The 26,985-nt window shown below is 47.0% G+C and overlaps 1 protein-coding gene across 1 annotated transcript in view; it reads right to left on the reverse strand.

Annotated features, from left to right (window-relative positions):
- Positions 1–26,985, reverse strand: part of LOC147690048 (zinc-binding protein A33-like) — a 348,579-nt gene that overhangs the window by 286,618 nt on the left and 34,976 nt on the right. The window contains exon 2 of the mRNA XM_086936633.1: positions 9,032–9,177. Coding sequence (XP_086792759.1) covers positions 9,032–9,161 — 130 coding nt within the window. The 5' untranslated portion in view covers positions 9,162–9,177. The remainder of the gene's footprint in view (positions 1–9,031; positions 9,178–26,985) is intronic.

Here is a 26,985-nt window from a genome sequence, read left to right on the forward strand (position 1 = left end):
CTACACATCACCCAGAAGTTCCACTCAGCCTTGCATCCTCAGGCAGCAGGACTGGTGGAACGGTTTAACGGCACACTCAAGTTAAAAATGGCCAAAATATGTGAAAGTACAGGTCTCCGTTGGCCAGATGCACTTCCCTTAGCTTTGCTTTCCACAAGAGTCACTGTAAATGCAAAAATGGGCGTCTCCCCGCACGAGGTGGTATTTGGCCGCCCGGCCAATATCTGGGGAGTGCCCCGAGCCAAATGCTTTTCAGAAGTTCCTTACCCTCTGTTGACAGACTATCTGTATGCGTTGACTAAAGATCTTCGTTCTATTCATCAGCAGGTAGCAGACACTCTGAAGCCGTTGCCGGAGGGGCCTGGACACACCATCCACCCAGGGGATTGGGTCGTGGTGCGACGATACCAGCGGAAGTCCTGTTTGGAGCCGAGATGGTCAGAGCCTCGTCAAGTGCTTCTCACCACGCGCACAGCACTGCGGATTGACGGCAGAAAGGCGTGGACCCATGCCTCTCATGTGAAGAGGGTCCCGCTCCCGTTGCCCTATGATCAATGGGTACAGGATGGCATCGCTGACCAGGAGTGTGAAAGTATTCCAAGATATGTTCCTTTCTCGGATGCTTCACTGATTGGAGAAGAGCACAGCGGAATTGAAAATACAGTGAGCTCTACCACTCCTTTTGTTGCTAGCAAAGAGATATCGGAAAGTTCAGCATCTGCCACTGATACACCTGCTTTGTTTTCTGATCCCGAAGTGCCAGGGAGCACTCGCTACAATTTCCGGCCCCGGAGAAAATAAGTACAGTGCTGGAAAATGATGGACTAAATACTGGAAGAAGGGCTTAGTGGACATTCTGAAAAAGAAGATTTAGTGGTAGGGATGGACTTGTAAGAGCCCTGGTGTTTAGCCGAAGATTGTGTTCTTTGAGACTAAAGAGTGGTGCGGGGCCCGAATTAAGTGCTTCCCTTATTTCAAAGTGCTGACCAACGACGTGGGAATAGGTATGAACGGTAAAAGCCTGCCTGTGAGGCTTTGAAGGACACAGGGAAGAAGATCCCTTTTTAAGGGTTGAAGAACCCCTCCGGCCGGTTGAGGATTGTCTGGGACTATTTTTTTTTATTAGTTATAGTTTGATTTTTTTGATTTTTGTGTTGAAAAAGTATACAGAATGTATCCCTTTGGGCGGCCAATTCCTGATGAGGAGCAGCCCTTTGCAGCTCCCCCGAGACGTGAGCCTGATTCCCCCTGGTTGGCCCTTTCCCGAAGGGGAAAAATTGTGGTGGTCGTCATATTTTTAATTGCCCTTTTGGTGACTCTTGGAATATTGTTCTTCCTAGATAAACATTATCCCGTTCATTCATTTGCACCCACACCTACTGCTGTTCCAGAACACAATATGCTCACAGTTGAATATGGCGAAAGAATGATACGCACCAATTATAAAGATAATGTTTTTATTAAGACTTTGCATCATGCACATGCCACTACCAACATGACAGATTGCTGGGTTTGTGGGCTTTTGCCTTCTGCTGCTTATAAGAAAGATAGATTCCTTGCTCTTCCTTTGACTCCGGTAAATAGTTGTGTGGGATGGTACACCCTTATAGGTCTAGTCAAATATTTCCAACAGCCAGATTCCCTAACACCCCGACTACAGAATAGGGGGTGGACAATGACGATGCGAGTACGCCCTTTGCCTTCAGCTTCCCTTGGACGAATATACACTGACGGACGTTTTGACCAGATATTTATAGAGACATGTGAGAAAAAGTTGGGCCGATTCTTGACACCTAATGATACTGATAGACTTAGGGATAGTTTTATGAAATTGAATGCCACTTTGTCTTATAGGCACCCACCTAAGAATAACGGCAGCTCCAAGTCTTTGATACCCCTTGCTGTGGTGGGTCCTCCTCCGTTTTTCTGTATAGAGGGAAGGGGTCCCATCAAGGTAGGAAATAGCTCTTGTAATGTGACCGCATTAATACGCCTGCCAGTTAGCCCCTCCTTGATTGCCCCACCCAGTGTCTATTTTGTATGCGGTGAAAATGGATACTTATGGTTGCCAGAGGGTTGGGGTGGGGTGTGCTACCTGGCTTATCTGATTCCTCCTGTATATGTGGCCCCCTCTGATTATCATAGAACTCATCGACGATTTCCCAGTCCTCAAGAGCAGCCTCGAGAGCAGCGTAAAAGGAGGGAACTTCAAGTAGAGGACGTTGATCAGACAGATACCTCGTATCAGCAATGGACTGATTTTTCTAAGGGTCTGCTTCCTTTCTGGGGTCCTATATTCAACAGTAGAGCTATTAGACGACTTTCTAGGGTAATGGAAAAGGTGGTTCTGGTTGAGGCTGACATTACGACTAACATCTCTGTTGAGGTTCAGGCTATGAGATTATTTACGATCCAGAATAGGATGGTCCTTGATGTCATACTAGCAGATAGGGGCGGGGCCTGTCGCGTCATCGGGACATCTTGCTGCGTTTATATCCCCGACTCTGCCCCGACTGTTAACTTGGCAGTGCAAAAATTGCATAGATTAGCGACTGAACTGCACCAAGATAATGGAACATGGTCTCTCCAAGGGTGGCTCTGGGGGGCCTTTTCTTCCTGGGGCTGGAAAATACTGATGGGATTGGTTGGAGTAGTGAGTGTAATTCTGTCATGCTGCCTTTGCATATATTGCCTCCCCCCATGTTGTTCAATGTGTGCTGCAAATATACGTCCGAAAAAGAAGTTGCATGGTCAATATACCACTTCTATGATTACTGAAATTCCTGCTGATGCAAGTTGGTTAATGTTTATTGCAGAAGATGTTCTCGAATGAAGTAATGTAGGCCTGCCCCTAGAATGTATGTCGGCACTACCTTTGGCAATTAAATGAGGCTATAGTTAGCCAATGATGCTAAAAGGAGGGCCCGATAGAATTCACTTTTCGATGCTTTAATTACCCCATGATGACGTGTGAGTTAGCATCATATGACTAACTAATGCATTTACGTAAACGCACTTATGCTGAATTCATATACTCACCTATACTTATATTTGGATGTACGTGTGACCATATTAATTCCTTAGCTTAGCCTGTGTGCCACCATTTTGTGTAACTCTCTGTGCCTGCGGGCTCTGCTCGCTCATGCCCCTCCCGCAGGAATACAGAAATATACTAAGACAGCAGTTTTCTTTTCTCGGCTCACTGTGGCCGAAACTAACAACTATGTTATCTGCAATGTTCTCAGGCCCAGAGACGCAGAAGGCTGGCTCCCTGGCCTTGAGCAGAGATAATACTGTATCCCTCGCAGGTGCAGATGCCTGCTGTATGAGAGCATTGTTCACTGGTCTGGGGCTCAGTAGTTTTCCATTAGGGGCGTACCCCATTTACTGTGTTGCATTATAATGTATTGCTGTGATGCAGAGAGTCAGTCCTCTCGTTCGCACTCTTAGGAGTGAGGTCGGACAGGGCCCTCTCATATGAGTGTTGTTTGGCCTAATAAAGACTTTTGTTTTTACTTCTCCACTGTCCGGCTGACTTCCTATAAGGTAATTATAGGTGAGTGCTGTAAGTCACTCTAGTGGATTTGAGCCACGCTTATCACCATCTTGCCCTTTGCCCCGATGCCACACTCCTTGTCGCACATACTCACCACTTTAGCTACCTTGATCAGAACCACCCTCTGCACACCCCTGGCCCCCAGCACGGCTCTTCGCCCTCACAAGCACCCCCACGCACTAATCACTCCCGCTCTCACATGCCTTGCGCGTAAGCGGCAGCCATTTCGAGCACCATGGCCCCTCTGCCCCTCGCTGATAGCCAGCGCGTCTCTCACTCTCTTTCTTAGCCTCGCAGGCATCCCCCGCACTCTGACAACCCCCTCGCTCTCCTTGGGTCATAAACCCCTCTTCAGCGCAGATCTGCCTCAGAATCCCATCCTGTTCCCAGCGCGACACCTCCCTTCATTCCTTTCATAGTCTCAGGCCCTTTGATGCAAACCCCCTCTTTCCTGTGTACCCGTCTGTCTTCCTTGTTCCCAAGCCACCACCTGGCCCTGTGGATACTGTTTATTACCCCGTACAGTAGGAAGCCTCCCCTTATCAAAGGACCCTCAAGTCGATCGAACACCCTTCACCCCATGAGATCCGACCAACCCCACGCATTCCGTGAATCGGCGGAATGTCCAGCTGCACGATAATCATCACCTGTTGTGACCGGGGCGGGGGCTTCTACTGTAAATGTGTGGGAACGGGCTTGAAGCGGGGATTCCTAGGATGCTTTTCCAAACATCAAAGTATTGACGAATATGTGTTTCATGTAATAAAGCAATAAACCTGCGTATAAGAGGCCAGGCCTCAGAGATGTGGTTAGAGCACCTCGTGACGATACTTGCTGTCTGAATTGATGTGTTCTCCTCCGGAGAGAATAAACCCTCGTTTCCTGCCTTTCAGTCTCCAGCGCCTGCTTCTTCATAGATTAATACTTTGTGGGTAATAGAGGCGACACCGCCGGGCAACACAAAAGGGTCTTTGGTCACTGGTTGTCTACCACCCCTTTTACACAGCATTTTCCTCTCAGCTCCAGACATTCCCCCTAGTTAGTTTCCCTTCACATTCGATGTCCCTCATCCATTCATGTTCTCTCCTTAGTCCCCCCTCAGTCTATTATCAGTTTGTGTCTCTCTTCAATCCTACGTCTCCAGCCATCCTCGAACTTCCTCCCATTCATCACACTATTTTTTCCAGCTTTCTTTATCTCCTCATTAACTTTCTGTATCTGCACGAACTCCATTTTCCCAGGCCCTATTGCTTCTCCTAACTATACATCTCTCTTCACCCCCTCTGGTCCTTCTAGTCACTTCCATCTTCACCTACCTCTGTTTTCCCGAGTCCCATCTGCCTCCTCTACTGTACCTCAGCCTTTTCTTGAGTTCACTCATTTTTCCTCTGCTTCTTGTCTTTGATCAGACAATGCTGCACCATATCCTCTGTATTGCCATTCCTTAGAATAAGCATATAGATGGTAAAGCAAGCTGAAATATAGGGGATGTGTGTGGGTCTTCCTGGATTGAAACAATAGTATAGTTGTAAAAGACACATAATTGATGGACGGAATGCAGAACAAATCAGAACATACACCCCCAGTCAAGAGATCTGGGTTAACTCCATCATTCTTTTGCTCGCCATGCCACCCCAGTTTAGATCTGGCCATATTCAAATCAGTCTTAACTCTGTGCCTCATGGGAACAGTCCAGCCCGAACTGTCTAGCCAGTTCCTCCCTGGAACGGAAACAAGCATCCTAGGACCAGTTTCGGCGTTTCACCCCTCTTCAGGCAGGATGGCTTGATTCCAGTGGCGCAGTGAGCCCAGGACAGGCAGTTCAGGCTGGACTGTTCTCATTGGGCGTGGGGTCAAGACTGATTTGCATATGGCTGGGTCCAAACTGGAATGGCACGGTGAGTAAAAAAACGATGGATTTAGACTCAGATCTCTGTACTGGGGTGAATCTATGACATTGTTCTGCATTCTGCCCATCAAAAGTTATTTTTGCATTTGTCACCCCGAGTGGGACGGGTATGCTCAGACGTGAGTCCTGTGCTCTCCATGCCACTGGAATCAAGCTATCCTAGCTGAAGAGGGGTGAAACTTCGAAACCGGTCCTAGGATGCTTGTTTCCAGTCCAGGAAGGACCCGGTCTGGCAGTTCGTGCTGGACTGTTCCCTTTGGGCGCAGGGTCAAGACTGATTTGCAAATGGCTGGGTCAAAACTGGAATGGCATTGTGAGCAAAAAATCGATGGATTTAGGCCCAGATCTCCTTACTGGGGTGAATGTATGACATTGTTCTACATTCTGTCCATCAATAGTATAATTGTGGCATAGCACTGTATTTAAATACCAATGTAAGAACTGGAGTATTAGTTGACAGGGTGAGAATCCACCTCCATAATTAATCACAATCCTTGTAAGCATGACCCAAAAAAGTCATTAAATAAACCTGTGCTTAACCCTCTGCTAGCTTGGCACAAAAGCAGTCAGGCTCAACTTAGAGGCAATTAGTTATTTATCAGCATTCAAACTGTAATAAAGTGAAAACATAACACAAGCAAAATCCCAAATCATTTTAGAAAGATAGAGAATATTTTAATAAATAAAATGCCACCAAAAACACAAAAATCCAATAAATAGAAGGGAAGATCCTTTTTTTAAGGTTTTTTAAGGTTCAAAATAGTGCCAACAGCATCATCTGGTTGCGCTTAACCAGGACAAACATAAGATTTAAGGCTAACCACAATGGAGTGTGGGTCGGATTCTGAAACCAGGTTTGTCCCCACGAAAAGCTTTACATTCAGACTTAACCTCTGGGATGGAAGTCAAAAATCCTCACAGGGTCAAGGCAGCAGTCTGTGGCCAAAGAGGCCTCTGTGTCCTCGGATATCTACTGGACAAGGTCTCAGTGAATATGTTGATATTTGAATTTTCTATTTGAATTTCACAGCCAGAGAAGGTCCCTTAGCGGCCAAATACTTCTCTCGCCTTCTTCAGGTGTAGAAGACTTAGGACCCGATTATGAGTTTGGCGGTCCGACCGCCCTATTATGAGTTTGGTGGTCAGACTGCCCTAGGACAGCCACAACCGCTAGTGTCTGTCATCCCGCCGCGGTGGAGTGGAGGTCAGAGGCTCCCAATATTCTGGCGGGGTGGCATGGTCAAGTATTTTACGAATTCCCTCACTGCAACACTTTTCATCGCAGTGAGCCCACCATGAAAAGTGTGGTAATGAGGAAACAGAGGGCCCTGTTGCCTCAAAGCCTGGGGATGCATGCAGGTGGGCACATGGTGTGCTCCCCTGTGTGCATGAACCCCCAGTTCCTGCATGGCATGGATCCTACAGTACATGCGTGCAGGAACTGGCTTTGGCGCACCCACAGCGCTGACTTGCTAAGGTTCACATATGTGCCTTTGCACGGCACCGCCACTGTGCCGCCAACGGACTGCCCACCAGACCATGATAAAACTCCTAATCTGGTTGGCCATCGAGTTTGGCAGTGTGGGAGTGGGGCAGTGGTGTGGTGCCCTGCTCCCACGCCACCAGACAAGGAATCAGGCCTTTATCAATTTTTTGGAGCTTGGATTCTTCCAGCGGGCAATGTTGCAGACCTTTTACAAACAGGGCTTCACAAGGTCGGAATCACTTTAGGAGAGGCAAAAAGCATGGCTCATGGACGGTCCAGCTGGAATTAATTAGCTGGGTAGGTGTGTCTGGAAGCTTGGTGTGTCCTTGTAGGTCAAACAGGAGGTCAGCCAACTGACCCTTGGTGGCACTTCTGGGGTTGTAGGTTGATGGCAAGCAGGTTTAATCTTCCATCACTTTCTTCAGAGAGCACAGCAGTTCTTTTTCCGGTTCTTCACAGGTCAAGGAATGTTCGGATGAGAGTACTTGGGATGCCCCATTTATGACCAGTGCCAGACTAGGGGTAGGGGAATCTCCAGGCTAATCCCTAACCAATGGTGTAAAAGTCTCCAGGAGTGACCCTACCCACTTTTGTAGCACCTAATTCCAACATGACAGAACCCTTCTCTTACCCTGGTCAGAGCGTCCAATGCCCACCCAGAAGTGTGGCTAGGATAATGGGCAAACCTTCCTATGTCGTAACTCAAAACCAGGTAGGCATCTGTCACCTCCCACAGGGTTTGAGACAAGCTGATAGGAAGACAATGGAAGGCTCTACATCTGTCAGCAAAAGGATAGGCACACTTTGAGGTGCAGGAAGGGGCTGGGAACAGCCACCAGGCCATCATGCACAAGGAGGAAAAATACCTCTCGCCACCAAAGCACTGTGTCAACTGTCTGTCAGCAATTCATGTCTCACCACAGGGAAGGCATTCAACAGTCAGGTAATACTGGGCACTTACAGGAAGGCACATTTAGCTTAGACAAGAAAATGCCAGCTTTCTAAAAGTGTACATTTCAAAATAGTAATATGAAATCTAACTATTATTAATTTGGATAGCAGATTACTACTAAAATGAGTCCTTGAATAATTTGTCAACCTCTGCCAAACTGAAATGCAGCATTCACAATTGTTACAATGTAACCCAGTGTTTTCCTATAGGAGAGCCAGCCTTGCAACAGTGAACAACAACTTCGGGGGATTTGCTACTGCTAGGACATGTAAAACATTAAATATACATGTTCTCATTTTTTAATACCATGCACCCTGCCCAATGGGCATTTAGGACCTACCTTAGTTGAGATTTATAGGTACTGAAAAAGATTTTTGCGTGGCAAAGTTTTACTTATTCGGGTGTAAACGGTAGTTTAAAACTGTACACAAAAGCTTCAAGGTGGGTCTCGAGACATGTTTTATATTGCGACTATAGTGGGTGGCACAATGAGTGCTGTAACGTACTTGTGGTACGTAAGTTACAGGCCCAAGTACCAGTAAAACCATACTGTAGGGACTTATACGTACATTACTTGTTCCAATTAGGTGTATGCACATTTTACCATGTTTACAAGGGAGAGGACATGCACTTTACCACTGGTTGGTAGGAATAAAGTGTGCAGAGTGCTATGGCCAACAAAAACAGTTTCATTTAAAGAAGGCAGAAATCTGGGGGAATACCACACAAAAGATAGTCAGTTAAAACACCCCACTTTTAGGTTGAGAAAGTTCTGCTTATATACATAAATACATTTATAAGTCAACATTGGTCACACAAACAAAAGCATATATTTTTCTTATGGAATTTCTTTTGAGAAACTTCTCTATTATATATTTTTCAATAAATGTTTATACACTGCATGCAAGTAATAGTTGTATCTATAAAGCATAAAAGAAGTAGGATAAACTAAATTAACTGTATAAGATCTCTTTTGCATAGCGACAACAGTACAGTTTAGTCAAGAAAAAAGTGGCCTGCCCTTTGTAAAAAAACGAATAGTAATGGCATGGGGTACCAGAGCATGCTGCTCACTTCGGTCTCTACATGTGGTCACTTAAAGGACTTTGTAGTTGTTAATGTACTCACACCAGGTATCATCCTCCTCTCTGAAACAAAGACATTCCTCTCCAATGTGCACTGTCCATCTGGGCTCTTCCTGGGTCATTGGACTTCCTGTGCTATTAGAGATGGCTCCCTCTTCTGGAGGCTGATGCATGTTTAGCTCCTTCAAACTTCTCCACCAGAGAAGCAAAAGGGGGATTAAAGGAAGTACAATATTAGATGAATGGTGTGTAATTCATCTAGCACCAGCAATACAAAAAATACCAACAATATTTATGATACGTTGTACAGAATTTCTTTAAATGGAAGTACAATATCACTAACAAAACCAAAACCTATTCAAACAATACACAGACCCTATCCTGCAAAGACCTGGCTTCCACCTTTATTATGTACATGATGATGTACAACATATGCCAATATTTATCTTCAGACAATCGTAGCATTTTGATATGTCTTATTGTGCTATATTAATAATGGTAAAAGTACAGCTAAAAGTTCAAATAGGCTAAAAGCTTTTGGTTAAAACAACAGAATTGTCTTAGGATGTTGCACAGCTTGGGAACTGGGCAGCGTTTTCAGATTTGTGGAGAAAATAAAACATACAAGTACATGTGGAAATGGGAGAGGTAATGATATTGAGAATGTCATCATACCTTTGACTCTGCGACGAGAGAGATACCAATGTGCACTGGGCGCCCATAAGTTTGGGCTAGGGAATACCTTAGCTACAAAAATCTGTGCATTGATGCACTACAATAGATGCAATATATTATGCTCCAGATGTTATCCTTGGCATCCTAGTTGCGTGTACACAATGGTCCTACATTTTGCAGGTTTGTCCAGTAATTGTGGCTTCTGTCTAGACATTGCAGTGCGCCAATGGTATGCATTTCCATACTAACTCCCCCACAGGAAAGGCAAGAATGATAGCAGCTGCTAGTTGGGGCACCTCAAGCATTCTGGCAGAGAGCCCAGATCTCACTATCTCACTCTTTGAATAAATTATCTCTCAGCTGTAAAATAGGTTTGAATTGATGGGTGGGAAAAAAATCTGCAGCACAGAATAGTCCTACATAATACAGTTTCAAGAGCAAGTTCAGCTCTGGACAGATGACCTGTTGATTTATACGGCAGACCCCGCTTTAACTATTCAGAAAGTAGAACATCTGGTTACAGAATTTGGGGCCTTCTCTGGGCATTTAGTATTTCCCTCCAAAACTGAAGTGATGTGCAGGAATATCCAAGATTGGGGTGGGAGAACTAGCCCTGGCATTGGTTATCTAGCGATTTCAATTGCAAATAAGGTGGATGAAATACCCCAGCATAATCTGCAGAGGGTAGCTATAGAAATAGATCGCCTTCTTGTTAGGTGGAAGAACTTGCCACTAACAATTTATGGCTGCGTGAATGTAATAAAGATGGAGGTCCTTCCCAAGCTGATGTATCTTTTCAATTGTATCCCTCTGGAGTTTTTAAAATCTAGCAGCGACAACATCCAGGGAAAGGTTGTCCGTTTCATCTGGACTGATAAGGGGGCCAGGCTGGCCTGGAAAAAACTAAGACGCAGGCTTGATTAGGGAGGCCTGACTCTTCCTGATTTTAATCTGCATTGCGCAGCATTCCAGTTTAAAAATGTGAAAATGTTGTTGGGAAAACTCGATAAGTCCACCTTTGTGAGGCTCCTGAGTGAAATGGTGAGGGAACTGAGCGAGGTGGGTTTCCTGTACAAGTTTGGAGCTCCCACATTTTTTAAGACCGTTTGTCTAAGCGTTTTGAGATTAACGCTATCTCTATGGTACAAGAGCAGGAGAATGTTTGGATTAGGGTACTACTCTGACTTCGCCCCTGTACGGGATTCGCCTGGAACCCGCTATGTTTGAAAGATGGTCTAAGTCTCCCATTAAGGAGGACTGGCATTACCATCTAGGCCTATCTGATGACATCTGAGGGGTTGCATCCATGGGAAGCCATAAAAGCAAAAGTTGGAGATAGCCTGTCCAGGTTTGAACTTGTACAGCTATCTTTCTGGTTCGTATTCTCAAAGCAGGAGATAAGGTCCGATTGGGATTTGGAATTTCCGCTTCACAACGTAAGAGCTAAGAGTGAGGAGGTTGCAGCCTGGTATTGTAAGATCTTGACTATGGACGAGAAGAACTTTACGCCTCCTTACTTATGTTGGGAAGGAGCCTTTCAAGAGATGGATCTCTACCCGGCTTGTAGTAACTCTTTGAGGCTTTTGTACTTGGTTGTCAAACCAGCAAATCTAAAGAGGAACCATTTCTTTACTATCACTCGGCTTTACTGGGCACCAGCTAAAATCGCAGTTTGCCCCCGTTCTTCCCCCTAAGTGTAAGTGATGTGGGTATGTGGAAGCCAATGATATTCATGTTTATCTTCAGTGTTCCGGGTTAAAGCACTATTGGGGAGGAATTGAACTTATCTTGCAAGATATCTTTGGTGTGTTGATTGTTATGAACCCCATGCGGGCCCCCCTGCGAGTTGATGAGATAACACATAAACCTCTGCGACATCAACAGAGAGGGATATTATTCTACTTGGAACTCATTGCAAGGAGGCGGGTCTGCAAGATGAGAACCGATTTGATACCCCCGAAGGGTGTTTAGGGTGACTGTTTGGGTTTGGCGCTCGGATCTGGGGTCTGAAATGGGACATCTCTCTGATACATGGGCTCTTTTCTACGAATGTTATGTTATGTTAAATTTTTATTTATACAGCACACGTACGCCCATGGGCTTCTTGGCGCTACTAAAACTTTTGGAAACCATAACACAACACAGAATGACCAGAGAGAGAAAGCCAGTCTACGGGTATGCCTGTCTAAATAGCAGGGTCTTAAAGGCATGTCTGAATGTAAGCAGATTGTCACTGTGTCTCAGAGAAGAAGGCAAGGAGTTCCATAAGGATGCAGCCAAGTACTTGAAAGAGCTGCCCCCTTGGCGTTTCCTCTTCGAATGGTGCAGGAACCAAGGGATATGTCAAGCATTCCAATGGTAACACCTTAAGAGGCAATGGTCCAGTTCTTTGTTGGGACCCTGGGTGAATGCAGCAGACTGGAGGGCAGATAGAAGTTACATGTTGCAGCATTCCCCAAGGGTGCACTTGTTTATGACACATCCTCCTTTTGGTCATATTCCTTGTAATGCAGTCTTCTTACCCAATTTGAGAAAGGCAACGTAAGTTACATGTTTAGGTCTCGTCTAAGCAGCGCGCATGCGCTGATTGCGCTGCATAGGAAAAAGACCTTTTGTGATCAACACAGCCTTGCAGGCAAAAATGTGAACGCGTTGCATTGCTTTCAATGCCAACGCATGCACGTTTGGCGATTTCCTTGCAGGAGCGAGCTTTGGCACCATTTGTTAGCAATTATCGTTCCTGGCGCAGCTCACCCCCGCAAGGGAAATGCTTTCACTTTTGCCGACACTGGCCGAAGTGGACTTCTGTGTCTGCTTGCTTTGCTCTGCTGCCCTACTATAAGCAGCCTAACGTCTGTTGGTTTGCCCCTCTTTAATTGTCTGTGAATAGAATCAGATGTCTCACCCGTAAGGAACACCCTTTTCTTCTGCCTTGCAGTATTGTTTTCGTTCTTAACAAAAGCATTTATGTTCCAGCATTATTGGTATGGGCACCACGTTCATCCGGGGATCAATGCTTGTAAATCTGATATGTAAACAGGGCAGCGCTGTCCATTCGTGAAATACAAACACCGAAGGAGGTGGAAAGCAGTCAATAACCAAAGGGGCTGCTTCACAGGGGAACGTCAATGCTGAGAGGGTATTTGAGATCCAGTTCTTTAATGAAAACTTTTATTTTCTATTTTCCGTGATGAGCAGATGCCACAAGACGCAGTGGCTCTGCGCACCTCAGAGTTTTAGAAACGGTGTCTGCACTCAAGGTGGGAGGGCACAGCATGTGTTGAGGTTGGTGAGCCTCAGGGATTGTTTGTTTTTGGTCAATTCCCTGCAGGAATGGCTGGCCAAGGGTGCTAACACCGCGGAGGATGCCCGTGTGGCAACGGTGGGTAAGGACACCATCTTTACATATAGTTATTTGGGGAAAGTACCGCAGCCAGCGACTGATGTCATACGCCTGCCTGTGTAAGGACTGACTCCTCCCTTTGTATCAGTACACAGTCTGGCCTGTTTGCAAAGTTTACCTAGTCTTTTTTCTCTTTCTTTTCACCAACTTCATGTAGTCTGGGAAAATGAGGATGTTAAGAGTTCTCAAACATGAGTTGGCCCATCAATCTCGCCTGTTTCAGGATAGCGTCTCTGTCAGCATAGTTTAATAATTTGGCAATCATGGGGCGAGGGCGCTCTCCCACCGGAGGTTTCCGCGGCAGCGCCCGATGGGCCCTTTCCACTACAAAGCAGCGGGAAAGAGTGTCGGCTGGCATCCATCCCTCCAGCCATTGTGTCAGGAAGCGCTCCGCATTACCCTTTTCGCAATCTTCTGGAAATCCTAGGAAGCGAAGTTTGCTGCACCTGGGGCGTCCCTCCGCATCCTCAGCTCTCGATACCAGACCCTTCTGAATTCTTTCCAGGGCAACAACCCTCTTTTTTAGGGTAGTCATGTCGTCCTCTACTGCAGATATGCGCGTTTCTGCACCTGTTATGCGTTCCACGGCGTTTCTCAAGTCCTGCCGAAGGAGCACAACATCCGAGTCCACAGCCCCGATCTTAGCGTCCAGGACATCTCTGGACTGCGTGATCGCAGCCAGGAGCGCAGCACTGTCCGGCACCTAAGCTTGTGCCCCCTTTGAGCCGGCGGCTTTAGTAAATTTGTCAATAGGGCCCTGTTTGCCCTGAGTTCCACCTCCACCCTGTGTCATGATGTCTTCGGGGAGTGAGGCCTCCCTCCGGCCTTTGTCCGGTTGAAGTCGCCGCCGACACTGCCCAGCAACTGTCACTCACCGCTAGCTGCTCATCGATAAGATGGCGGTATAATTGATCGATCCCGTACCGCCGTCCGCAGGTAGTAGCGTCACTCTCCAGCCTGCTCTTGAAGATGTCTGGCCGGTAATGTCAGCTCCGCAAAGCCTCACGCAAGAGGGAGGTCACCACGCGGTCCGCTCCCCTGAGATTGTGCGCCGGGGCCCGACCTGACCCCCGATAAGCTGTGGGACCCTGCCGCCACTTCGTGCCTCCCACAGCCGGGCTAATCTGTACCCGCTGTGGCCTCTCACACGGTCCGTCTCGGCCCCTCTCCTCGTGGGGTCGGGGCCTCCGGGACAAAGTGGGACGTCACTGCTCAGTCACTCTGGAGAGATATGAGCCCAGGACCCGGCCTGACCCCCGATAGGCGATGCGGCTCAGCGACCACCCTGCCCATCTCTCCGCAGGACACCGCTCTGACCTGAACACGGGACAGCCGCTTGCTAAACCCGGGGCAGCCGCCCGCTCGGCAGACGCGACTCTCCTCAAGTCGGCGGCAGTTCCTCCCTCATCGAAGATGGCGGCAGTTCCTCCCTCATCAAAGATGGTGGCCGCTCTCTCCGGCTGTCTTCGTCGCCGGCGCTCGCCGAGCGTACTCCGCAGCCGCGTCACCAGCGGCGTCGCCAGGCAGGGATAACCGCCTTAGGGACCCAGGATCCCCCAATATACAGCAGGGCCAGCACCTCTCCAACACTCGGTGCGGCCCTTCTCGCCAGTCGGCTCGCGCCGAAAATCGAGGTCCCGGCTTTGCAGGCCGCTCCGGACAGCTGGTCTCGCGGTCCCCCTTCGGGTCGTCTCCCAGCCTCAGGAGTGGATTCGGGTGCCCCCAGCCGCAGTCTTCCGACGTCTCCGGAACCGGGAGTCGAACAGAGTTGCAGGGAACTACAGGAGGTGACCAGGGCTAGGATAACAGGTAAGGATTACTAACGGCTGGTCGGAGCTCCGGCTCTACACGACCGCCATGTTCGCTGGCCAAGCCACGCCCAGGTCTAGTGCATTTTTAATGATTTTTTGGGCCCTGTATAGAACATCCGGCTTCCAGAACACAGACCCACCCTTAATAGCCCGAGGCACACAGGACTGGTATGACTACACCCTAGAATTCCTTTTCTTTGACCCTTCTGGAGAAGGCTGGGCAGGGCTGTGCATGGCTGTAGACAGCTTTGAAGAAGCATGGCCACTTGTCTACAAGTAGAGCCCTGTCACTGGACCGTCCTACGGTGCACACAGGCTTTTTTTTTAGCCCAGGTCCACGCAGCATAGCCCAAAGAGTGCCTCTGTACGTCCCTGAGCCATAGAACAGAAGATTGATGCATCCTTTCTCATCTCATCTAAAATTATGGTAGGCATTCTGAGGCGTGTTAGTTTAAGGCAGGAATTCTGTGCACAGTAACCAGGGCCACTGGATTTATGCGGCAGGGATGGGCCAAATTATGCTGCAGGGCCACTGGAATTAAGAGGCAAGGAAGGGCCAAATGATGCAACCAGCCAGAAAAGGCAATTTATGCGGCACATTTTATGATTGTATATTGTCATTTTTACGTCGAGCCTGGGCAGTGCATGTGGTGCTCTGCGAGGCACGCTAAATTGAGGTATGGAATAGAAGCTCAGCCCATTTCCCGCCCATCTTTTCAAATGGCTCCGGTAACTGTCCTTTGTAAATGCTTGCTTTTGATTCATGAATAGGCGTGTTAGTCCCTCCTTAGTACCGCCTTGTCTGCATTTGTAACCTTCCATGAGGACTGAACCTTTTACTTGTGTTGCTACTCAGCAGTTTTTATTACCAGTTGGTGAGGACTATTTACTTAATTAATGGGTTTTCGTTTAGCTGCAGAAGCACGCATGACGTGCTGTTTGTTGTTAACAATGTATGTTTTATTTTCTTACAACGCGGCACATCAGTAATGGTGCCATCGCATCTTCCTTTTAAAATAATTTAACAAAACATATATATATATTTTTGCAATGAAGGACGCTTTAAGAATAGCTTCCCACGCCTTGCTTTTGTTAGGCTTTTATTTAGAGCACACACTAGGATCCGGGTCTACCCAGGGCAGCCGACGCGGCCTCACAACACACGCCATGCCGATTTCACAACGTGAAAGCATGAGGCACAGGTTGGAGCGCGCGTGCGTGTTGCACTGACCAAGCCCTCACCCGCAAATGTACTTTACCGGCTAGAGACTCTTGGTCATGAGACAATTTCAGCTCGTGGCTATCGGTAGGTGGGAGCTCTCAGCCCACCGTAATCACACAGTTAAGACAGAGGCCGCCTCCGATTGCCATGCAGCTCTTTCCACGGACACCTCAAGTACTTGGCGCTATTACAGAGGACATCAGGTATAAAGATTGTAGATGTGTGTAGTTTCAGCCTTGCAATAGTGAACAAGCATTTGCAATGCTATAGTTCTCGCATTTACGCAAGTTTGAGCTATTTGCATTGTAAATTTCAATGATTTTTATTTATGTTTTGGTTTTTAAAACATAAATAAAAGGAATTTACAATGCTAATAGCTTCAACTCGCGTAAATGCGAGACCTATTGCATTACAAATGCTTGTTACACTTGTTAACACTGCCTGGGCATTGGTTGCAACTCATTAGTACCAATTTAACCCCAAAACTAAGCAATAAGCAACCAGAAGGTAACCAGTAAAGCTTTGCAAAGAGTCTTCAACTGCGCAGCAATACATGTCACTTCACTTTTAGTAACTTTTGAACAGTTCCAGTTAGACAACATGTTTATGTTAAAAACTGCAAATTATGCAGCAAACGATGAATTACGTGGTATAATTATGCGAAAAACGCTGCAGCCGCACAATTGCATAATACCAGTTACCTGGACAGTAATTATTGAATGAAATCGGGTAAAGCCTCACCACATTGAAAGTCTCGATAGCTGCAATTTGATTAAAAACGTACTCTAACATGATAGCAATTGACCTTTCAATGACTACCATTGCTGCCTGTGTGCCTGTGGGGGCCCTGTGGAGAACTTCAAACCCCAGGACGCTGCGGGGCTAGCACCGGACGACTCGCCTCTCCCCCCTGTAACCGGAGGCTACATTTACTTCTCGCGTCTCCCGCGGATTGGGAGACGCTTCGCATTGCTGCTTGCGTGCCTGTGGGGGCCCTGTTGAGAACTTCAAGCCCCAGGACACTGCGGGGCTAGCACCGGACGACTCGCCCCTCCCCCCTGTGACTGGAAGGATTTAAAGCAATCAGCCCTTCCCGCCACACGGGACGCACGTGGGCGGGCGCCGGGCTAAACCCGGGCAAAGGGCGGGCCGTCTGTGGCCGTCAGGGGCCGGAAAAGGCTGGGCTGGCCCCCCCTCTGAGATGAGCTCCTGGAAGACTGAGGGTGAAACAGTAATTAGCTGTTGATCAGAGAAGAGGTAGTACCACTGTCTGTGATTGACTGGACTGGGTGGTTACCTCAAGGCTATTGTTTTAGATTTAATCAGGGGGAGGATCCGGCTGTTTGTATTTGGCCAGCTGGGGTGGTTCCGATCGGCCCCATAGTGGGTTTTGTATCTGAAGTTGAAGGTCAGTTGTGTTTGCCTGGCTGTGATTTTAGTTGTAGAATTCGAACATAATGGCTAGTACTGTGCAAACAAGGTCATCTAAACTGAGCCTTAACACTCCAATTTATCCCCATTCTGCGACCAAACCAAAGGGAACCCTCCCCCTATACCTGACCAGCCCACCGCAATCGATAGAATGTTGCGAAAAGCCATTGGTGTGGTTGCCAGTGAAATGGAGCGTACTGAGAGGCGCCTTTCATTAACCCCGCAAATTTACCTCAATCCCTTGTCCCAAGAGTCCGAGACCGATATGGCTGTAACCCCCCCAAATACTTTATTAATGTCTCCAACCACAGATATCCCTTGCGCTCAGTTGGCGAATAATGACGATCCAGAGATACATATAGTGGGGGGGAAAGGCACAAATTACTAAGAAAAAGGGGACCAGCAATAGGAAACCCAGGCAGAAGAGGGGCAAAACTACCCTTTCCCAATTAAAATTACCAATGTGGTTGCAGGGGAAAACACTGGGAATGCGCCGCAACCACAAGTACCCCCGAGCTGGGTATCTCAAATAATTAGTGACCTGCAGAACCACTTTGAGCAGCTTATCAATACTCAGATGAAACTAATTATGAGTCAGTTAGACAAAGTGGTAACCTTAGTGAAAACAGGGGGGGGTGGGGGTGGGTAGTACTATGCCTTCACTACAGTCTATTAACTCTAAAGACGCCGAGACTATCACCATGAACCCGCCTGTCGAACAATCCAGTAGACCCCCAGATGGGCAAACTATTAATACTATGCACCCATTATTGCCCTTAATCCCCCATCGGCCACACACTAGTAGTGCCCCTAATGGATATACCCGTAGCACAGGTGAAGTTATTCTTGCCCCGCCAAAAAGTTTTCCACAAGCTCTAGCCCACAAGCAGACATCCTCAGAATCACCACTCCCCTGCCAACCGAAAGAGCCACCCCCCAAGCCGACCATCAACCTACTACCCTGTATAAACTTACCCCCGAGGCGGCCCCATACGTAATTATACTCACGGGGGTCCCAGAGCTAAAGCCAGACCGCACAGAAGCCTATGATGAGCTCAAGGATAAAATCATGTTCTGGCTGAATAGGAATAGGCCGCTAACAGGGAATGTACAGGGGGAAATTCTGTTTGCCTGGAGGGTGAGCTGGTTGGGGAACAGGCTCAAGGATGTCACCGGCGATTGTGTGGTGGTAAATTTAAAGGGTTCGCAGAGTAGTCGACCACATATTAAGTTGGGGGTCAGTCAGCCAATCAAGCAATATTAGACCTTTGACCCTAGGTTATTTTTATCCAAAGGGAACTTCGAGCCTTGGTCCAGGCCCTGTAAGCCGAAGTAGAAGTGATAGCCACCTTGGCGGGAAGGGTCCCTACCGTCCAATGCCACATGCTTTCCTTAGAAACCAGGGAGCACTGAGCCTGATGAACAGATTTGATCCCCTCATGTCCCTAGTGGAGTTGGACTGACTGAAGAGCGTTAGAGCCCTTCCCAAGAACCATCCCCTGGAAAAAGGTTGTTCCCTCAATATCCCCCAGACTGTAACTCTACCTTACTACCCCGTACTGAACTGATGTATGACATTACAAAGCATACTTTTACAACGCATACCATTACAAAGCATGTTTTACAATGCCACATCCATTACAACGCATTCCATTACAACGCATGCCATTACAACAAATTTTTAAAAACTACCTTTACAACGCATTCCATTACAACACATAATACCTTTACAACGCATACCATTACAACGCATACCATTACATTGCATGTATGGTAAGTGTTGGATAGTGTAGGGGTACAAATTACTATTCTAACTCCAGGGGGGGCAACAGTAGGGTAAGTGTTGGATAATATAGGGGTAAAAATTACTATTCTAACTCCAGGGGGTGCAACAGTAGGGTAAGTGTTGGATAGTATAGGGGTAAAAATGACTATTCTAACTCCAGGGGGTGCAACAGTAGGGTAAGTGTTGGATAGTGTAAGGGTACTATGCGTTGTAATGGTATGTGTGGTAATGACTGCGTTTTAAGACGTGTTGTAGTGGTATGCGTTGTAATGGTAGTGCGTTGTAAAAGTTGCATTGTAAAGGTTATTTTCCGTACTGAACGTGCCCATTAGCCATGTCGTGGAGTCCCCGGATAGGACCCCAGCCGACCCCACTGCAGTTTCCCCTGTCTTAGGAAATCCTTCTGGGCTGCTGGTCAGGTTATCAGGGAGTGAGGATGTATTGGGGCCGGACCACACCTTTCGGCACCTTCAGCGACTAGAGAATCTATATAATCTGTCTAGGTCTAATGAGGACTTAAATGGCGAAAGGATAAATGACAACAATCTAGCCACACTTTATCCCAGAGAGATACAAGGGCTCAAATTGGTATCATGGAATTTACCCAGATTGTCAGCTAAATTTTAAACCAGGAATGGAGGCAGTATATCACCAGGTTCCAGGTAATTTGTTTGCAAGAAACCTGGGCGGTAGACTGCAGTCCCTTTCATTTAGCGGGGTATAAGTGTTTCTCTGTGCCCGCACAGAAGTCAGCCTCGGGAAGAGCTATGGGAGGGCTATTTACATTTGTGGATCTGCAGTTGGAAGGAGTGTGGACCAACTTAAACTGGACCACAAATTACATGCAGGCTCTTGGGTTTCATACAAATGGGCTAAACGTGATCCTGATCAATCTGTATAACGCAGTAGCAGTCAACGGGAAGGGACCTAAAATATGTGAACTAGACAATAGATTAAGTGCACAGATTGCCTCGAGGAAGGGAGTGGTGGCCCTGTTTGTGGTTTTAGCGGATGATTTTAACTGCCACCTGTGCCCTAACCTAAGACCTGTTAATGAAGATTGGTCTCGCTGCACGGTGGAGGAAGGTCCGCACTTTGAGCACTCCAGTGAGGGGAGGGAACTAGATAGGGTTCTGAAAAGCCATGCCCTATAACATACTATTGATCTTGTGGTTATAGGAAGTGGAGGTGAGGTTAACCCAACATTCAAGGGCAGAGGGTGCCGTTCCTTTATAGATTATGTAGTGGTTTCCAGTCTATTTAAGGACTGGGTAAGAGGGGCGGAGATCGAAAGGAGTATATTTAGTGATCACAACCCTCTAGTTTTGGAGATAAAAGACCTGTCTCCTAGAAGTGAAAGGAGAGATGTAGTGGCAGCCAGTACTGAGAGGGTAACTCATCAGGGGAGACGATTCAGATGGTCAAAAGTGGATGGGGACGCTTTTTATAAATCCCTAATGGAGAAAGGTAAAGAAGTGATTGGGGTGTGCCTCGACTTTTCCGTGGAGGGACCCGCTGTGGTTAAAGCATTTGAGGCAGTGGCGCACTTGATAGATGGGCTATTAAAGACCACTACGCATGGGAGAGCAAACACCACCCCCAGATGGTTCGACAAAGATTGCTCGCAGGCACTGAAAGATTTAAAAACTAGTCTGAATACCGTCCCACAGGACAAGTTACGAATTGCACAGTGTAGGACTACATATAAAAAGGCGATTAAATGTAGGAAATTCTCCCTTCAATCACAAGCCTGGGAAGATGTAAGGGACACAACTGCGTTCTGGAAAATAATAAATAATCCATGCTTTCAGGACATTAACGCCCCAGAAATTGGTACAACCATCTTGCCAGAACAATGGTATGACCATTTCAAAAGTCTATAACCATACGGTTGAGAACAATCAGGACGATGGGAAGGGATGCCGGTGGGTTGCCTCGATTGAATTTACGCTGGATGAAGTTGCAGTGGGCATTCAGGGCCTAACACAAAACAAAGCGCTAGGACCAGATGGTATCCCACCAGATCTTTACCTAAGCAAGGTGGAGCTGTGGGCCCCCATTCTCACAAGGGTGATAAATGCGGCTGGCGCAACCGGCCTCCTGCGCTCATGGTCATCGGCAACAATAGTCCCCATTTTTAAACAAGCATTTGCAATGCAATAGGTCTCGCATTAGGAAAGTTTGAGCTATTGGTATTGTAAATGACATATTTTATTTATGTGTTGGTTTTGAAAATAGCGAATTTAATAGCTTTGTCATTTACAATGCCAAGTTTTAACTTTCGGAAATGTGGCAATAACATTTGTAATGCAATATGTGTTCTATTTACGTGACTTAGATGTATTGATATTACAAATAACAATGGCTTTTAATTTTTTTAAATAATTAATACTCAAATAAAAGTTATTGTAATTTATAATGGCAATAGCTTTAACTTTTGTAAATAACGTTCGTGAAGATTATGTTTAGTGTATTTTATTGTGACGAAAATCCAAGAACAGAAGTGAAATATTAACATCTTTTTGTGACATTTGTAATAAAGCTTGAAACATTGAGAGAACATATTTGAACCAGTTGAATGGTTGCACAGATTGATGCTGTAGTGTCGGCGAGTGATGCTGTGGCGTTCAGTAATGCTGTGGTGGCGCATAGTGATGTTGTGGTGCCCCGGATTGATTCTGTGGTGGTGCTGAGTGATGCTGTAGTGATGCGATAGATAGATAGAGTGCGATAGATAGAGTGAGGGCTATAGATAGATAGAGGGAGGGCAATAGATAGAGCGAGGGCAATAGATAGAGCGAGGGCAATAGATAGAGCGAGGGCGATAGATAGAGTGAGGGCGATAGATAGATAGAGTGACGGCGACAGAGTGACGGCGATAGCTAGATAGAGTGAGGGTGATAGATAGATGGTTGTGTGTTGTGCTTGTGCGGTTCTGTGTGCAGTTGTAGTTGTGTGTGCGGTTGTAGTTGTGTGTGCGGTTGTGGTGTGTGTGTGGTGTTTGTGTGGGGTTGTGTGTGTGTTGTGTTTGGGGTTGTGTGTGGTTGTGTGTGGTTGTGGGGTTGTGTGTGTGTGTTTGTGTGTGTGTGGTTGTGTGTGTGTGTGGTTGTGTGTGTGTGTGGTTGTGTGTGCTATGTTTGGGTTGTGTGTGGTTGTGTGTGTTGTGTGTGGGGTTGTGGGGTTGTGTGTGTGTGTGGTTGTGTGTGTGGTTGTGCGTGTGTTTGTGTGTGTGATGGGTGTGTGTGTGTTGGGTGTGAGTGTGTGGGGTTGTATGTGTGTGGGGTTGTGTGTGTGGGGTTGTGTGTGTGGGGGAGTTGTGTGTGTGTGGGGTGTTGTGTGTGCGCTTTGGCTCAGCGAGACCTAAAAAAGTAGATACTACATGTAAATCGTTTTTTCCGTTTTTCAATCCGAGATAAAAAATCCACTCTAATTCGTGGGGTAATGCTTGCTGGGTGAAAATAGAGTACCCTTTCCTCCCTGAAACAAGCCAGCTGTCAATCCTACAAAGGATGGTAAACTGTGCAGCATTACATTGGGTACTAAACCCTGATATTGTGGTTGAAAATGTGAAAAACTTCCAAAGGAAATCTAAAAAATCCATTTAAACAACATTACATTAATATAAACTTGCATTTAAAAGGCAGGTTTTAAAATACCATACTTAAAATCTAAATCGAAGACTGTGTGCAGACTTAATATAACCAGGCATAAATAAACAGGCCTACTCACGGCCACGCCTAGACCCAAGAGTGCCTGGTGTCCGCTTAGTTTACCGTCAGGACCAGGGCTGCTCTATATATGGCCCCTGGCCACATTACCGAACCTTACTCCTGTTCCTAATAGATTATGCAATCCCCTAAAAGGGTAAACGTGGTGAGATCATTTTTTGGAGTGTACACATTATCGTCTCCACCGGTATATCTTTGGGTCATTCCAGGGCTTAATTTGAGCCGGTGCCTTCTGGGGGGGGAGTGGGGGTATGGGGGAGGGGGCACCGGCGCTCATTGTTGGGAACTGGGACTTATTTTTCCACATCATATTTTTATCGAGTGCAAGAGGAGGGAGGGGGAACACACAGATTATACAGACGCAAGAAAAGAAAGAAGGCAAAACCGTTACAAAGGGGGAAAGCGGTGACTGGAAAGAGCGATAAAGGAGCAGAGTGTGTCTGGTACTGGATTAAAGAGCTCTGAGGTGAAATGAAGACTACTTGGCCTTCGTATTCGGTGCCCTAATATTTAATTGCACTGGCCGCGTGTTTCTGAGTATAGCTTCAGCACTGGCTCTCGTTCTTGTACAAATTAAGGATTGTAACCGGGCTTTTCAGATTAGCTTTGGGCATAGGCACTCTTTCTTGTACAAATTAAGCACTGCTCAAGAGCTCAAGACTTCTGAGAATAGCATCGGGCCCTGGCACTCTTTCTTGTAGAAATTAAGCACTGCTCAAGAGCTCAAGACTTCTGAGAATAGCATCGGGCACCGGCACTCTTTCTTGTACAAATTAAGCACTGCCCTGTGCTTTTGAACATAGCTTCGGGCACCAGTGCCTTTTCATTTACAAATTAGGCACAGCCACGGGTTTATGAGAATAGCTTCGGGATACTAAAGCTCTATCGCTGTTACTATGATCTCTTAGAGGACCTCCTTTTAATTTTTCAATCAAATTAACTTATCACGTCATTTTGTATGATATTTTGACTGATGTCTGTCCATCACTCTTACCGTAGGGAATAGATTTATACAGGCAATGCTCAGTTCAATCCATGTTTTACAGCTACGAAGCAGTAAAGTGGCAACTGTGAGTGAAGTGCACTCATATACCTAAAGGACTCTGGTGACGACTACACAACCAACGAACTACAACGGGAAGTAAAAACAATTTGTTCTTCTTTCTGGCTGCCTGTCCATCAATCCATAACCACACAGAGTTTTACTAGTATTTTGTAGAGGTATCATTAATTTACAAAATATCCTACTGTGCAGAGTTTGGAGACGTCCTTCGGAGCGGGCTGTCACTTATCAATGCCTGGCTCAGTTGCTGACTCTTGTTGTGATCTGCGACACATGTGTTACAGAAAAGACATCAAGCTAAACTGTGTACAGTATTTAAAGGGCTGTCAACACTCGCGCAAGAAATCACTGTCCACACTTCTTCAAGGAGCAAGAAAGGCCACTTTATTTTAAGACAGGTGCATAATACATTTCTTGAACACATTCATTATTTATTTATATCATAATATTCCAATCTACACATTATGCCTAAACTCCCTACCTAACAGAACCCGAAACTAACTCTTGACTAATACCCCCAGGATTACCCAACGAGCTACCCTTCAGGATGGCCAACCCGCTCCAGGCTGCCCACCCCACTAGCCAAAACCACCTCCTAAAAAGAAACAAAGACACCTGTCCTAAAAGTGGCAAGGCCCGAAGACCAGAGCAGCGCCTAGAGCACCGTCAAGTAAAACCTAACTAAGGAATAAAGGGAGGGTGGGTGGGGCAAAAAGAACCTCCCTTCCCTTGCCTCCCTCTAACGCCGTGCCCAACCGCCAGCCTGACTTCCCTTTAATACCTCCCCCCAATCAACCCCACCTGCTTACCTGATTCTCGCGCGAACACGCCCAGGGAGAGACCAGCTCGCGCCTGGCTCTCCCTGAGTCCCCCCTCGCGCAAGAAATCACTGTCCACACTTCTTCAAGGAGCAAGAAAGGCCACTTTATTTTAAGACAGGTGCATAATACATTTCTTGAACACATTCATTATTTATTTATATCATAATATTCCAATCTACACATTATGCCTAAACTCCCTACCTAACAGAACCCGAAACTAACTCTTGACTAATACCCCCAGGATTACCCAACGAGCTACCCTTCAGGATGGCCAACCCGCTCCAGGCTGCCCACCCCACTAGCCAAAACCGCCACCCAGGAAAACCTTTAGCGTTTTCCTGCCCCACCCAAAAAAGGAAGGGAAGGAGCACCCCACAACTGCACCTGAAGAACTGTGGCAATTAAACTCTAAGCTCCAGAAGGAAAAAGAACTGCCTAATGTAGATAGATGGACCCCATCCTCACAGAATACATACTTCTCTGAAATTTTCAATTATGATGAGCCAAACTGTATATACATAAATGATTACAAAACGTCGTATTGTTCTCTTCACATTGCGTCCTGCCTACTCCATGGCGGAATAGCTCCTTGCCCCAGTCCATCGCAATTGAGGCACGAACTCCGTCCATGTGCACCATGGTGCTCACCCAGGTGCTCTTGATGACTACGAGATCATGATACATGAACTTTAGCAAGGTCAAACCTGATAGAGAAACTAAGTCGTGTTCACCAACATGCAGCACCAGTAGACCCAAAGGGCCCCCCCCAACCCTTTGAAACCATAGAAGCCAAAGCAAGAAAAATACCGCCCAAACGCATGCCCCCTGCGCCATGCCAGGAGACTTCATGTGTCAGACTGCTGAAACCAAGAGATCTCCCATAAAGCTGACGCGCAGCGACTACAGCAGCCAGTTTAACAAAAGAGTGCCCAAAATCCACACCCTCCTTATTTATCCGGCGACTGGGGCCAAAGACCTAGAGGCAAAAAGGATGTCCGGCAAAGCAAAGGCGGACTACTTTCTCAAACAAAACCTTGCGGAGGACAGCTAACACTGAGAAACAAGGATGGGACCGCCCTCAGTATGACAAAAATTTTTGTCCCCCGAGATACGACGAGGAGAAGACACAAAAACCTCCCAGTCCCCCACAGGGCAGCATGCATACACACCGCTGCTACCCAGAAACACCCCACCTACCCCTCCCCATCTGATCAGTGGTGGACATCCTCAGCCACAGGCGTACCCTGACATGGTCCCCCCACCACCTCGCCGCCGACCCCTCCCCACTCCACCCCTCAAACCCAGCAGATCAGAGGCCCGAAATGCCCCAAAGAATACCCACACAAAGCACAAACGAAATTTTTGTGGCACTCCAAAGCAGCATAGCAGCACACCTCCCAGTGCGATAAAAGCAACTGAAGCAAATCAAAGGGCACCGGCTGCCGTAGCTTCTAACCACCAGCCCGGAGCCTACCCACCCTTTCAGACCTGTACGAAACAATACCCCCCCCCAAACCGAAATCCCTCCCCCACCAAAGCTGACCATCAAAAGACACCCCTGCCAACCTGAAATGATCGTGAGGGAAAGGCCTTTGTTCGCTAAATGTAAACAAACTGCAATAAAAAGTGTTCATCAACTAACCCAGCCCTGACCGGACCTGTCCTCTCCACCACTGCAAAAAACTCATGCCAGGCCTTCAAAGGACTCCGCCGTGCAGAGGCAGCTACGGAATGTGCTACCAAATGGTGGACCCTCAATCCCCAAAGTCCCATACGTACTGTGGAATTGCCGTTAGTTCCAGGTCCGCCCCGGGAGCCCACTCGCGGAATACGGACCCTTGAAAGCGAGATAAAGAATCAGCGATACAACTAATGGCTCCCGGGGCATACCGAGCTTAACGGCAAGATTCAGTTTAGAAACACCGCAACACGAAGCCGCACAGAAGCTATAGTACCCGCAAATCGCGGGCCCTTTGTTTGTTAACAAAATCAACTACCGCTATATTGGCCCCGTGAAACAATACGGCGCGAATCCGAATTCCCCCTCCAGATACACA

Source organism: Lissotriton vulgaris, chromosome 9 (genome assembly GCF_964263255.1).
Source record: "Lissotriton vulgaris chromosome 9, aLisVul1.2, whole genome shotgun sequence".
NCBI classification, from domain to species: domain Eukaryota; kingdom Metazoa; phylum Chordata; class Amphibia; order Caudata; family Salamandridae; genus Lissotriton; species Lissotriton vulgaris.